Source organism: Lipotes vexillifer, unplaced genomic scaffold, assembly GCF_000442215.2.
Source record: "Lipotes vexillifer unplaced genomic scaffold, Lipotes_vexillifer_v1.1 scaffold858, whole genome shotgun sequence".
NCBI classification, from domain to species: domain Eukaryota; kingdom Metazoa; phylum Chordata; class Mammalia; order Artiodactyla; family Lipotidae; genus Lipotes; species Lipotes vexillifer.
This window is the reverse complement of record NW_006788467.1, coordinates 522,921-538,114: the sequence shown is the minus strand read 5'-3', so window position 1 is coordinate 538,114 and position 15,194 is coordinate 522,921. Positions and strand designations below refer to the sequence as shown.

Sequence of the window (15,194 nt, the reverse complement as noted above, 5' to 3'; positions counted from 1 at the left end):
CTTTTTACATATTGCTGAATTAGATTTACTAAGATAAATCTAATTTGGTCAAAGATTTTTGTGTCCATGTTCATGAGGAACATCGGTCGATAGTTCCCTTTTATTGTAATATCGTTGTCTGGTTTGGGTATTAGGGCTTTGGTGGTCCTACCAAGGAGATATAATTATCCTAAATGTCTAAGCACCTAACAAGAGTACCCCAAAACATATAAAGCAAAAGCTGACAGAATTGAAAGGAGTAAGAAAGAAATCCAATATTTCAGCTGAGAACTTCAACACCCCCTCTCAGTAATTGACAGAACTACTTGATAGAAAATCAGCAAGAACGGAAGAAGCCTGAACAACCCCATAAACCAATGAGATCTAACTGACATTAACAGAACATTCTACACCCAATAACAGTCACTACATATATAAACATTCTATTCAAGCACCAATGGAACATTCACCAAGACAGGCCATATTCTGGGTCAAAAAGTAAATCTTAAATAATTTAGAAGAATTATAATCGCACAAAGTATATTCTCTGACCATAATGGAACTAAATTAGAAATCAGTCACAAAAAGAGAAAAGAAAAATCTCTAAGCATTTAGCAACTAAACAACTTACTCAAGGGAAGTTTTAAAACATAATGAATTAAGTAAAAATGAAAACACAACACATCAAAATCTTTCAGATGCAGCTAAAGCACCACTTGGCAGAAAATTTATGGCACTAAATGCTTACACTGGAAAAGGGGATTATAAACCTATAATCTAGGCTTCTATTTCAAGAAACTAGAAAAGAACAAAAGAAACCCAAATCATGCAGAAGAGTGGAAATAACAAAGAGCAGAAATCAAAGAATTGAAAACATACAGAAAATATACAGAAGATCAATGAAACCAAAAGTTGCTTCTTCGAAAATACCAATAAAATTGATAAACTTCTAGCAGGACAAACAAAAATTTATTGAAAATATCAATAAAATTGATAAGCTTCTAGCAGGACAAACAAAGAAAAATTACCAGTATTAGGAATGAAAGAGGGTTATAACTACAGCTGCCACAGATATTCAAAAAGTAACAAGATAATACTCCAAACAACTCTATGCACACAAAATCAGTAGCTTAGATGAAATAGACCAATTCCTCAAAATCATAAACTACCAAAACTAACCCAAGGTAAAACAGATAAACCGAATGGCCCTTATAGAGGATGTGAAATAAACTGAAGTTGTAGTTTAAAAACCTCCCAGAGGGCTTCCCTGGTGGCGCAGTGGTTGAGAGTCCGCCTGCCGAAGCAGGGGACAAGGGTTCATGCCCCAGTCCGGGAAGATCCCACATGCCGCGGAGCGGCTAGGCACGTGAGCCATGGCCTCTGAGTCTGCGCGTCCGGAGTCTGTGCTCCGCAACGGGAGAGGCCACAACAGTGACAGGCCCGCGTACTGCAAAAAAAAAAAAAAACCTCCCAGAACAAAAAGCTCCAGATGCAGATGGTTTCACTGGCAAATTATATCAAAAACTTGAGAAAAATATAAAACCAACAGTACACATCTTTTCCAGAAAAGTGAAGAGCAGAGAACACTTCCAAACTCATTTTATTAGGCCAATATTACACTGATACTGAAACAAGACAACAATAGTTCAAGAAAAATACAAAACAGTATCTTTCCCAAAATATGAATGCAAAATCCTCAACAAAATATTAGAAATCATTAGCAAGTTATAAATATCAAGAAGAATTTATACATACACACATACACTGAAAATAAAAGGTGCACTTCAAAAAGCATTGTAAGATCAAGTAAAATTCTGTTCCAAATCAAAATTCTTTTAAATGCAAAAAGATCTATTCCTAACAAAAATCTTTCAATTCTCCAGGATATCTAAGTAAAATTAATTCATTGTGACTATTAATCACTGCTGGAAAAATTATTACCAGTGATAGCTTATGTCCATCAACGGTTTCCTCTTCCCACTCACAAGCTCCAGGGCTGAGCCCTAACTAGGCAAAACCAAAGGAATCTATCCCAACCCTCTGGGTATAGCTTTCGGGTCAAGGCTGGACACAAGACCCAGATAAACAAGAAACAAGGTGGTTTCTGAGAAAACCAAGTGCTCTCTTCTCTACAGTGTTCTCTTTTCTATAGATGTATGTGTTAGTAGGAAGATATGAAGCTTCAAGTTGCTGCAGCCATCCCTCTATGAAGCCAGTCTGAAGATACAAACACAAAGAGGAAAATAGAGGAAAGAGGTAAAGAAAAAAGCTTAGCTGGTACCAGATCTACTCTAGAACATCATTGAGCCAATTAAATTTCTTTTTTAGTTTAAGCCATTTTGAAATGGATCTTATGCCAAGATGCCAAGGACAAACTACACAAAAGTCAGACGAATATGATTTCAGTTACCATATAAAAGAAAGTTTTAATAATCAAGGCTAAGAGACAGGAAATGGACACATTTTAAATTGTTTTCCTTATAATCTAGAATATTGTTAAGAGTTCAATACCTGCCTATATGTTCCTATAGTAATAGACTAGACTTTTAAAGTTTCTTCCAACTCTTAAGATTCTGATTCTGTAAAGGCATACTGATTTGGGAGGGCAAATGAGACACTCAGAACTATGACTCCTCCCTTAGACTTCTTCTATTTAAATAAAAAGGTTAAAAACAGATTTTTTTAGAAAAATCTCAAATCATACTAGCAAGAATATGAGATGCAAAAAAGGAACAGAGCAAGTAGGAAACAGAGTCAAACTCTTTTTTATTAATCCTTTAATAAACTAACTACATGTCTAAAAATATAAGACAAAATAAACAATAAAGGATCCATTCCCACTTAGCTTATTTGGCTGAGAAAAAAATGTAACCACTCAAAAATTTTTCTAAAAGTATAAGCAACTAATTTTGACTACTGAAAATAATACAGATTGCATTTTCACTTTTCTACCATTTCACTGTAATTTTGTCATAATGGATTTTTCCCATGTGCTGGTATTAATTTTCTTCTATCTTTAAAGTTTACTGAAGCAGAACAAAATATCAGTTAGAAGCATGAACCTTAGCACTAAGCTGCCTGTAATCAAATTCTGGCTACATTATTTACTAGCTGTGCAACCTTGAATAAGTTAGTTAACCCTAACTGTGCTTCAGTTTCCTCATCTGTAAAATGGGAACAATAATAATAGTACCTGTCTCATAGTGCACATAAATCACTTAAATCAGTCCTTGGCATATAGCACGTTTATTAGTCTGCTCAGGCTGCCATAACAAAACACCATCCACTAGGACGCTTAAACAACAAAAATTTATTTTCTCACAGTGCTGGAGGTTTGAAGACCAGGATCAAGCTTCCAGTTTTTAGAGGAGCACCTTCCTCTTGGCTTGCAGATGTCCACCTTCTCACTATATCATACCCACATGGCCTTTCCTTGGTGCATGTGCAGGGGGAGAGAGAGCTTGAGTGTTTTTTCCTCTTCTTTTAAGGGTACCAGCCCTATCTGATTAGGGCCCCTCGTTCAATCTTAATTACCTCTTAAAGGCTCTATCTCCAAATACAATCACATTGGAAGGTAGAGCTTCAACATGTGAATTGATGGGGGACAAGACTCAGTCCACCACAATATGCATTATATAAATACTACAGATGTTGCTACTAATAACATGTGTGTGACTATTGTTCTAAAGGAAAATACAGTTTATTCACAAACCCAATTACAGAATCACTAAAGCAAATAACTGACCTCATGACTCAATAAAAAGGTACAACTTTTTATTGGAAAATACTTAATTGCTACTCATTACAAGATGATCCCTCAGAAATGGTGGACCAAAACTGACAAAATATTGCTTCTGCTCTTTTAATGAGTTAAAAGGCTCATTTTGTAAAGTCACCCTTTCCATCTCTAAGCTCCTTTAATTTCTATGACCTCACAAATAACTTTGTCTACCCAGTAAATCAGCTTAATGATCCTAATGAGCAGCTGACAATAACTCACCTGACAATAATCTGAAGCTGCCACTGCCCTGGTCATCATTTAACAACCTAACTAAATAGTGGCCTACAAAGGTCACTTTTGAAGAAGTCTGACAAAAGTACCACAAATTGAAACCACCTTTCCTAAAAAATAAATGCTATTATTTTTAAAAAGAAAAACATTAAGTCAAAACTTACTCATTAGGATTTTAACAGAATCACATTCATTTAAGAAACATTCCTTTTGCTCCCTAAAAGAAATGATTTATATTGACTTATAAGGAATAAAATTTTAAGAAGTTACCTGGGTTTAAATTCAGCAAATAGTCTTTCCTTACACAGTTATTGCAATGATTAAATAAAATAAATGTATATTATTTACCTACTACCTTGCCTAGGACCACCTATCTGATAAGTGTTACTACATTAGATGTTCTGAGAAATAAGGTTTAAAAAACCAAGCAGAAAATTAACATCCAACTCATGTTTGATACATGTTCATATTCCAATTTTTTAAAAGGGCTCAGAGTTTACCACTGAGTTTAATATAAAGGGATGGTTACTTGCAGAGAAGATCTGATTTTAATTAATCACTAAATATAATGACTTTTAGTCCATTAATGTCTCATGTGGCACCCACAAAGCAACAGCAACTCTTCAGATCACTCTATAACCTCTGCTGAAGAAATAAACTCTATTTCATTAAGTGATAGCCGCTAAATTAAATGTCATATATGAGATCTCTGGTGTCTTTGATTACCTAAAGGAAAATTTTTTTCCATTAATCCTCCATCCCAACATCTCTCAAACCCAGGAGAAATGATCTTTTCAGTCATTTTCTTTTTTGACAGAAAACAATCAAGCATCAAACAAATTATAAGAGAAATCATAGTGCTAGAAAAATTCTTCCAGAGTCACAATTTTTAAAAAATGTTATTTGGATTACTGTGGTGTTGCATTACAATTACTAAAGATGATTGCACTGCATATGACTAACGTATGTGCTTTCTGCCCCACTAATATTTTCTTGCTTTCACCTACTGTTATTTAAAAGATATCCATCACATCAAGAAGCATCTAAAATGGGGGAAAGAAGTGAGGACTATAAAGAACAACTAGGTAATTCTCAAGACTTATCCTTGGATTAAGTAAAAGTTAAGTAAGTTAACTTACTCTTTTCAACTGTTAAGTTTCACAAGTGAACTGAACTCAAGAGAGGTAGAAAGAGCAAATCCAAGTTAAACAAAGCTCTTCCCCAGGGACTTCCCTGGTGGCGCAGTGGTTAAGAATCCACCTGCCAATGCAGGGGATACGGGTTCAATCCCTGGTCCAGGAAGATTCCACATGCCACAGAGCAACTAAGCCTCTGCGCCACAACTACTGAGCCTGAGCTCTACAGCCCACAAGCCATAATTACCGAGCCCACGCACCACAACTATTGAAGCCCACACACCCTAGAGCCTGCATGCCACAACTACTAAGCCTGCATACTTCAACTACTGAAGCCCACACGCCTAGAGCCCGTGCTCCACAACAAGAGAAGCCCACACACTGCAACAAAGAGCAGCCCCTGCTCGCCGCAACTAGAGAAAGCCTGTGCACAGCAAAGAAGACCCAACGCAGCCAAAACAAAAAACGTCTTCCCCAGACCTCCATCCAGACACACACACTGTTAATTTTTCCCTTGGAACTATGAATGTAAAATATAATTCACTCAATTTACCGAATGAGTCACCTTGGCCATGTTACTTTTTTTTTTTTAACATACATAGATAGCACTACTGGAATTTCCCATCCTTTTTCTCCTCCTCTAAAATGTGCAAGTATCAAAATTGGTATTGTGTTGAAGATAAAAAATTACAAATAGGTACCTACCTTCCTTAAAGTAAAACAATGCAGAAAAAGCTTCAGAATACTCAAATAAATGACTAAAACATCTGTATGTAAATAGAAAATCTATCACATCTGTGTTTTCAAAAGCAACTATAACTAAATCTTGACTGAAACTTGCCAAAAACTACATGTTGCTTCAAATTATAGTTCCACAGAAATACAACAGCTCCCCCTTATCCACAGGGAATTCATCCCAAGATGCCCAGTGGATACTTGAAAGCCTGCATAGTACTGAACTCTATACATACTATGTTTTTTCTCCTATACACACACACACGTATGATAAAGTTTAATTTATAAATGAGGCACAGTATGAGATTAGCAACAGTGACTAATAATAAAACAGAACAATTATAATAATTTACTGTAACAAAAGTCATGTGAATGTGGTCTCTTTCTCTCTCTCTTCCTTAAAAGATCTTATTGTACAAATTTAATGCCTTTTCCATCTTAACTAAGCACTTATTGCACTGTGGCCATAACTGGTACAGTTTAAGGTATAACAGCAAAACTAGCACGGTATTTCCTTCCTCAAAATTTCACAAATAGAACATTCGTGCTTACCTTAGATCCATCAGCATACGATTTCTTTTTCTTTCCTTATTAAGTCAAGAACTTTCATCTTTTCACTTAAAGCAGCGGTCCCCAACGTTTTTAGTACCAGGGACCAGTTTCATGGAAAACAATTCTTCCATGGGGAGCGGGGGGTGAGGGGGGATGGTTCAGGCAGTAATGTGAGCGATGGGGAGCGGCAGATGAAGCTTCACTCGCTTGCCCGCCGCTCACTCCTGCTGTGTGGCCTGGTCCCTAACAGGCCTCAGACCAGTACTGGTATTCAGCCCAGGGGTTGGGGACACCTGACTTAAAGGAAGCACTTACAGCTTCTCTTTAGCAAATCCAAATTGCTGGCATCACTACTCTTGTGCTTTGGGGCTATTATTAAGTAAAATAAGGGTCACCTGAACACAAGAACTGTAATATCTCCACAGATGATCTCATAATCCACATGGCTAATAAGTAACTAACAAGCAGGACAAAGGGATGGTTCACACCCTAGCCTGGAGGGAGCAGGATGGTGCAAGCTTCATCGCGCTACTCAGAAAGACACACAATTTAAATTTTATGAATTATTTCTGCAATTTTCCATTTAATATTTTCACATCAAAGTTTACTATAGGTAACTGAGTACTGTAGAGGGAAAACAAAACCTTAGATAAGAGAGGACTACAGTACTCAGGTTTTAGAAAGTACCTAAAAAGTTAGATCCTACTTTTAAAATAAAGGTAGAAAATGAAAACAGTAATTAGAAAAAGTAAACAAGAGAACAACAGCCAGCTCTACCCACCACCAGTCCCTCCCATCAGGAAACCTGCACAATCCTCTTAGAAAGCCTCATCCACCAGAGGGCAGACAGCAGAAGCAAGAAGAACTACAATCCTGCAGCCTGTGGAATTAAAACCACATTCATAGAAAGATAGACAAGATAAAAAGGCAGATGGCTATACACCAGATGAAGGAACAACATAAAACCCCAGAAAAACAACTAAATGAACTGGAAAAAGAATTCAGAATAATGATAGTGAAGATGATCCAGGACCTTGGAAAAAGAATGGAGGCAAAGATCAAGAAGATGCAAGAAATGTTTAACAAAGACATAGAAGAATTAAAGAACAAACAAACAGAGATAAACAATATAGTAACTGAAATGAAAAATTCACTAGAAGGAATCAATAGCAGAATAACTGAGGCAGAAGAACGGATAAGTGACCTGGAAGACAGAATGGTGGAATTCACTACTGAGGAACAGAATAAAGAAAAAAGAATGAAAAGAAATGAAGACAGCCTAAAAGACCTCTGGGACAACATTAAACGCAACAACATTTGCATTATAGGGGTCCCAGAAGGAGAAGAGAGAGACACAGGACCCAAGAAAATATCTGAAGAGATTATAGTCGAAAACTTCCCTAACATGGGAAAGGAAATAGCCACCCAAGTCCAGGAAGCACAGCGAGTCCCATATAGGATAAACCCAAGGAGAAACATGCCGTGACATAGTAAGCAAACTGACAAAAATTAAAGGGAAAATTATTGAAAGCAGCAAGGGAAAAAGGACAAATAACATACAAGGGAACCCCAATAAGGTCAACAGCTGATTTCTCGGCAGAAACTCTACAAGCCAGAAGGGAGTGGCAGGACATATTTAAAGTGATGAAAGGGAAGAACCTACAACCAAGATGACTCTACCCAGCAAGGATCTCATTCAGAGTCGATGGAGAAATCAAAAGCTTTACAGACAAGCAAAAGCTAACTGAATTCAGCACCACCAAACCAGCTTTACAACAAATGCTAAAGGAACTTCTCTAGGCAGGAAACACAAGAGAAGGAAAGACCTACAATAACAAACCCAAAACAATTAAGAAAATGGTAAGAGGAACATACATATCAATAATTACCTTAAACGTCAATGGATTAAATGCTCCAGCCAAAAGACACAGATTCGCTGAATGGATACAAAAACAAGACCCATATATATACTGTCTACAAAGAACCCACTTCAGACCTAGGGACACATACAGACTAAAGGTGAAGGGATGGAAAAAGATATTCCATGAAAATGGAAATCAAAAGAAAGCTGGAGTAGCAATACTCGTATCAGATAAAATAGACTTTAAAATAAAGAATGTTACAAGAGACAAGGAAGGACACTACATAATGATCAACGATCAATCCAAGAAGATATAACAATTATAAATATATATGCACCCAACATAGGAGCACCTTAATACCTAAGGCAACTGCTAACAGCTATAAAAGAGGAAATCGACAGTAACACAATAGTGGGGGACTTTAAAACCTCACTTATACCAATGGACAGATCATCCAAACAGAAAATTAATAAGGAAATAGAAGCTTCAACTGACACAATAGACCAGATAGATTTAATTGATATTTATAGGACATTCCATCCAAAAACAGCAGATTACACTTTGTTCTCCAGTGTGCGTGGAACATTCTCCAGGATAGATCACATCTTGGGTCACAAATCAAGGCTCAGTAAATTTAAGAAAATTCAAATCATATCAAGCACCTTTTCTGACCACAATGCTATGAGATTAGAAATCAATTACAGGGAAAAAACATAAAAAACACAAACACATGGAGGCTAAACAATATGTTACTAAATAACCAACAGATGCCTGAAGAAATCAAAGAGGAAATCAAAAAATACCTAGAGACAAATGACAATGACAACACGATGATCCAAAACCTATGGGATACAGCAAAAGCAGTTCTAAGAGGGAAGTTTATAGCTATACAAGCTTACCTCAAGAAACAAGAAAAATCTCAAATAAACAATCTAAGCTTACACCTAAAGGAACTAGAGAAAGAAGAACAAACAAAACCCAAAGTTAGCAGAAGGAAAGAAATCATAAATATCAGAGCAGAAATAAATGAAACAGAAACAAAGAAAACAAGAGCAAAGATCAATAAAACTAAAAGCTGCTTCTTTGAGAAGATAAACAAAATTGATAAACCATTAGCCAGACTCATTAAGAAAAAGAGGGAGAGGACTCAAATCAATAAAATTAGAAATGAAAAAGGAGAAGTTACAACAGACACCACAGAAATACAAAGCATCCTAAGAGACTACTGCAAGCAACTCTATGCCAATAAAATGGACAACCTGGAAGAAATGGACAAATTCTTAGCAAGGTAAAAGCTTCCAAGACTGAACCAGGAAGAAATAGAAAATATGAACAGACCAATCACAAGCAATGAAATTGAAACTGTGATTAAAAATCTTCCAACAAACAGAAGTCCAGGACCACGTGGCTTCACAGGTGAATTCTATCAAACATTTATAGATGAGGGAACACCCATCCTCCTCAAACTTTTCCAAAACATAGCAGAGGGAGGAACACTCCCAAACTCATTCTATGAGGCCACCATCACCCTGATACCAAAATCAGACAAAGATGCCAAAAAAAAAAAAAGAAAATTACAGACCAATATCACTGATGAACATAGATGCAAAAATCCTCTACAAAACACTAGTAAACAGAATCCAACAACACATTAAAAGGATCATACACCATGATCAAGTGAAATTTATCCCAGGAATGCAAGGATTCTTCAATGTATGCAAATCAAACAATGTGATACACCATATTAACAAACTGAAGAGGAAAAACCATATGATCATCTCAATAGATGCAGAAAAAGCTTTTGACAAAATTCAACACCCATTTATGATAAAAACTCTCCAGAAACTCAGCATAGAGGGAACCTACCTCAACATAATAAAGACCATGTATGACAAAACCACAGCAAATATCATTCTCAATGGTGAAAAACTGAAAGCATTTCCTCTAAGATCAGGAATAGGACAAAGATGTCCTCTCTCACCACTATTATTCAACATAGTTTTGGAAGTCCTAGCCACAGCAACCAGAGAAGAAAAAGCAATAAAAGGAATACAATTGGAAAAGAAGAAGTAAAACTGTCACTGTTTGCAGAGAATCCTAAGGATGCCACCAGAAAACTACTAGAGCTAATCAATGAATTTGGAAAAGTTGGAGGATACAAAATTAATGCACAGAAATCTCTTGCATTCCTATACAATAATGATGAAAAATCTGAAAGAGAAATTAAGGAAACACTCTCATTTACAATTACAACAAAAAGAATAAAATACCTAGGAATAAACCTACCTAGGGAGACAAAAGACCTGTATGCACAAAACTATAAGACACTGTTGAAAGAAATTAAAGATGAAACAAACAAATGCAGAGATATACCATATTCTTGGATTGGAAGAATCAACATTGTGAAAATGACTACACTACCCAAAGCAATCTACAGATTCAATCCAATCCCTATCAAATTACCAATGGCTTTTTTTTATAGAACTAGAACAAAAAATCTTAAAATTTGTATGGAGACACAAAAGATCCCAAATAGCCAAAGCAGTCTTGAGGGAAAAAAATGGAGCTGGAGGAATCAGGCTTCCAGACTTCAGACTATACTACAAAGCTACAGTAATCAAGGCAATATGGTACTGGCACAAAAACAGAAATATAGATCAATGGACAGGATAGAAAGCTCAGAGATAAACCCACGCACCCATGGTCAACTAATCTATGACAAAGGAGGCAAGGATATACAATGGAGAAAAGACAGCCTTTTCAATAAGTGGTGCTGGGAGAACTGGACAGCTACATGCAAAAGAATGATATTACAACACTCCCTAACACCATACACAAAAATAAACTCAAAATGGATTAGAGACCTAAATATAAGACCAGACACTATAAAACTCTTAGAGGAAAACATAGGAAGAACACTCTTTGACATAAATCACAGCAAGATCTTTTTTGATCCATCTCCTAGAGTAATGGAAATAAAAACAAAAATAAACAAATGGGACCTAATGAACCTTAAAAGCTTTTGCACAGCAAAGGAAACTACAAACAAGGTGAAAAGAGAACCCTCAGAATGGGAGAAAATATTTGCAAACGTATCAGTGGACAAAGGATTAATCTCCAAAATATATGAACATTTCATGCAGCTCAATATTGAAAAGACAAACAACCCAATCCAAAAATGGGCAGAAGACCTAAATAGACATTTCTCCAAAGAAGGCATACAGATGGCCAAGAAGCACAAGAAAAGCTCCTCAACATCACTAATTATTAGAGAAATGCAAATGCAAAATGCATTTCAAAACTACTAGAGAAATGCAAATCAAAACTACAACGAGGTATCACCTCACACCGGTTAGAATGGGCATCATCAGAAAATCTACAAACAACAAATGCTGGAGAGGGTGTGGAGCCCTCTTGCACTGTTGGTGGGAATGTAAATTGATACAGCCACTGTGGAGAACAGTATGGAGGTTCCTTAAAAAACTAAAAACAGAATTACCATATGACCCAGCAATCCTACTACTGGGCATATACCCTGAGAAAACCATAATTCAGAAAGACACGTGCACCCCAATGTTCACTGCAGCACTATTTACAACAGCTAGTACATGGAAGCAACCTAAATGCCCATCGACAGACGAATGGATAAAGAAGATGTGGTATATATATAGAATGGAATATTACTCAGGCATCAAAAGGAATGAAATTGGGTCATTTGTAGAGACGTGGATAGATCTAGAAACTGTCATACAGAGTGAAGTAAGTCAGAAAGAGAAAAACAAATACCGTATACTAACGCATGTATATGGAACCTAGAAAAATGGTACAGATGAACCGGTTTCCAGGGCAGAAATTGAGACACAGATGTAGAGAACAAACGTATGGACACCAAGGGGGGAAAGTGGTGGGGGCGGGGTGGTGGTGTGATGAATTGGGAGATTGGGATTGACATATATACACTGATGTGCATAAAATGGGTAACTAATGAGAACCTGCTGTATAAAAAAATAAATAAAATTCAAAAAAAAAGTAAACTTACCAAATATATTAGTGGAGTGTCCTTTCCTTGCAATAGGTCTCAGTTCATTATGTCCCCATCCATATATCCTGTAATTATCCCATGCATGTTTCATCATCTGAGAAAGGAAAAATTATAACCCATCAATTTATATTTTTCACAGACTGTTATCTTTATATTTCACATAATTTAGAGATTCTATTACTATATCCTTACACATTCTCCTGTATCTCCTACTTTAGTATATTATTCTATTAACACCTGTATCAGTGTGAAAACACACATAATCATGTTTACCTTAAGTCTACACAACAGAACAAAAAATGAGTTGTAATTAAAAAAAACTGTTTTTATTGGGGAGAAAGGTGTCTATTTGGCATTCTTTCCTTTTAGGAACTGCCAATCCTTTTGGAAACAGCTCTCCATCCCTCACTGTGATTATGACAAAGCTGTCAAAAAGCGGCTCTGATTCCACAACCAATTAACACAGCCTAGCTAGAGTATCCATAACCTTTAGACCAAAGATTAGCAAACTCTTCCTATAAAGTAAATATTTTAGGCTTTGCAGTCCATAAGTATGTATAGCAACTACTAAACTTGGCTATTGCAGCATAAAAGCAGCCCTAAACAATACATAAACAAATGGGCATGACTGGGTTCTAATTAAACTGTATTTTTAAAAAATAAAAGCAGCCCTAGACAATACATAAACCAATGAGCATGACTGGGTTCCAATTAAACTGTATTTTTAAAAAATATGCAGCAGTCAGAATTTGGCCAGCAGGTTGTAGTTTGCCAACCCCTGACCTACACAAAGTGACTGAGTACATGTGACTCAAGTAAAGGCAATCAAGTCCTTTCATACATATTGTTATAGACACCAGCAGACAGAGGGACTCTCATTTTGCAATCTCAAGATCTATGTAATATATAATCCTGGAGCTGATGGGGTCTAACTCTCTCCCAACATGCAGAAACTAAATAAAAAAAGAAAACAGAAAGAGACATGCATATTATTGACAATAACATCTACAGACTTGGATTCAGCCAAACTTGAAGCTCTAGTTCAGAGCCCCTAAGCTAAAAAGTATTTTTAAATCAGTTAGTTTGAACTGAGTTTCTTACAAGCCAGGGAGTACTAAGCTACACAACAGCAGAGTATTTAATTATATATTAGTTGAATTATGTAATAGTAGCCTGTGGTATATCAAACATAATATTCATTAAAACATTTACCAACTTGTTTTTTGCAGCCAGCATTACTCAGACACCAAAACTAGGCAAAGACATTACAAGAGAATTAAAAACCAATATATCTCAAAAGCACAGATGCAAAATTCCTTAACAATTCCTTAACAAAAACTGACAATATATAAAGAGGATACTACACAATGACCAAGTGCAGTTTAACCCAGGAATGTAAGTCTAATTTAACATTCAAAAACCCATCACTATAATTCACCATGTTAACAGAATAAAAAGAAAAAAATCATACAATCATCTTTTTAGATGTAGAGAAAACATTTGACAAAATTCAACACCAATTCATGAAAAAAACTTTCAGTAAACTACAACTACAAGGCAACATCCTCAACTTAATTAGGGCATCTTCAAAAAAAGAACTACAGCTAACATCATACTTAATGGTATAAGACCCTACTCCTAAAGTTGAGAACAAATCAAGTACATCTATTCTCACCACTTCTTTTCAACAATATACTGAAAGTTCTAGCCATGGCAATAAGAAGAAGAAATAATAGGCATAAAAATCAAAAAGGAAAAACGAAAAGTACCTCTATTCACAGACAACATGACTATGTACAAGGAAAATCCTAAGCAATCTTAAAATAAAAAGCCACTAAAACTAGAAGATGACTTCAGTAAATAAGATACAAGTTCAGAAAACTAAAATAAATTATATTTCTATATGCTAGTAATGAACAGAAATGGAAATTCAAAAACAATTCCATTTATACTAGCATCAAAAAACATGAACTAGAACATGTGCAAGAACTATACACTAAGAACTACAAAACACTGCTGAGAGAAATTAAAGAAAACCTAAATAAGTGGACAGATATGCTCAGGGAATGAAAAAGTCAATACTGTTAAGATGACAATTCTTCCCAAATCATCTACAGATTCAATGAAATCCCAATCAAAATCCCAGCAACCTTTTATTTTCACAGAAAAGCTAATTCAATAAAGGCAAAGGACTTAGAATGGCCAAAACTATTTTTAAAAGAACAAAGTTGGAGGACTTACCTGATTTCAAAACTTAACTATAAAAGTTAATCAACACAGTGTTGTACTCTCATTAAGGACAGGAATATAGATTAATGAAACAGATATGAGTCCAGAAAGAGACTCAACATCTGTTGATTTTATCAATTGATTTTGAACAAAAGTGCCAAGGTAATTCAATCAAGAAAGGATAATCTTTTCAACAAATAATTCTGGAACACTAAAAAGCCCTATGGGGAGAAAATGAAGCACAACCTTTACTTCACACAATAAACAACAAAAAAAAATAACTCACAACAGATCACAGACTGAATTGTCAAAACTAAAAAACACATATGTCCACAAAAAGACTTATACACAAATGTACATAGCAAGTTTATTCATAATAGCCAAAAACTGGACCAAAGGTTGAACAAATGTTCGACAGGTGAATGAATAAAATAAATCATAGTATAGCCATACAATGGAATACTACGAAGAAAAAAAAATTACCTTTATTGCAATATACATAGATGAATCTCAAAAACATGCTGAGCCAAAGCCCAGAAACAAAATATCACATACCTTATGATTCCATTTCACTGAAACTCTAGAAAAGACAAATCTAATCTATAATGATTAAAAGCAGACCAGCAGTTGCCTGGGGCCAAGGAATG

The 15,194-nt window shown here is 35.7% G+C and overlaps 1 protein-coding gene across 1 annotated transcript in view; it reads right to left on the bottom strand.

Annotated features, from left to right (window-relative positions):
* The window catches only part of MAN1A2 (mannosidase alpha class 1A member 2), a 162,784-nt gene that overhangs the window by 91,466 nt on the left and 56,124 nt on the right, over positions 1–15,194 (bottom strand). The window contains exon 3 of the mRNA XM_007461625.1: positions 12,316–12,412. Coding sequence (XP_007461687.1) covers positions 12,316–12,412 — 97 coding nt within the window. The remainder of the gene's footprint in view (positions 1–12,315; positions 12,413–15,194) is intronic.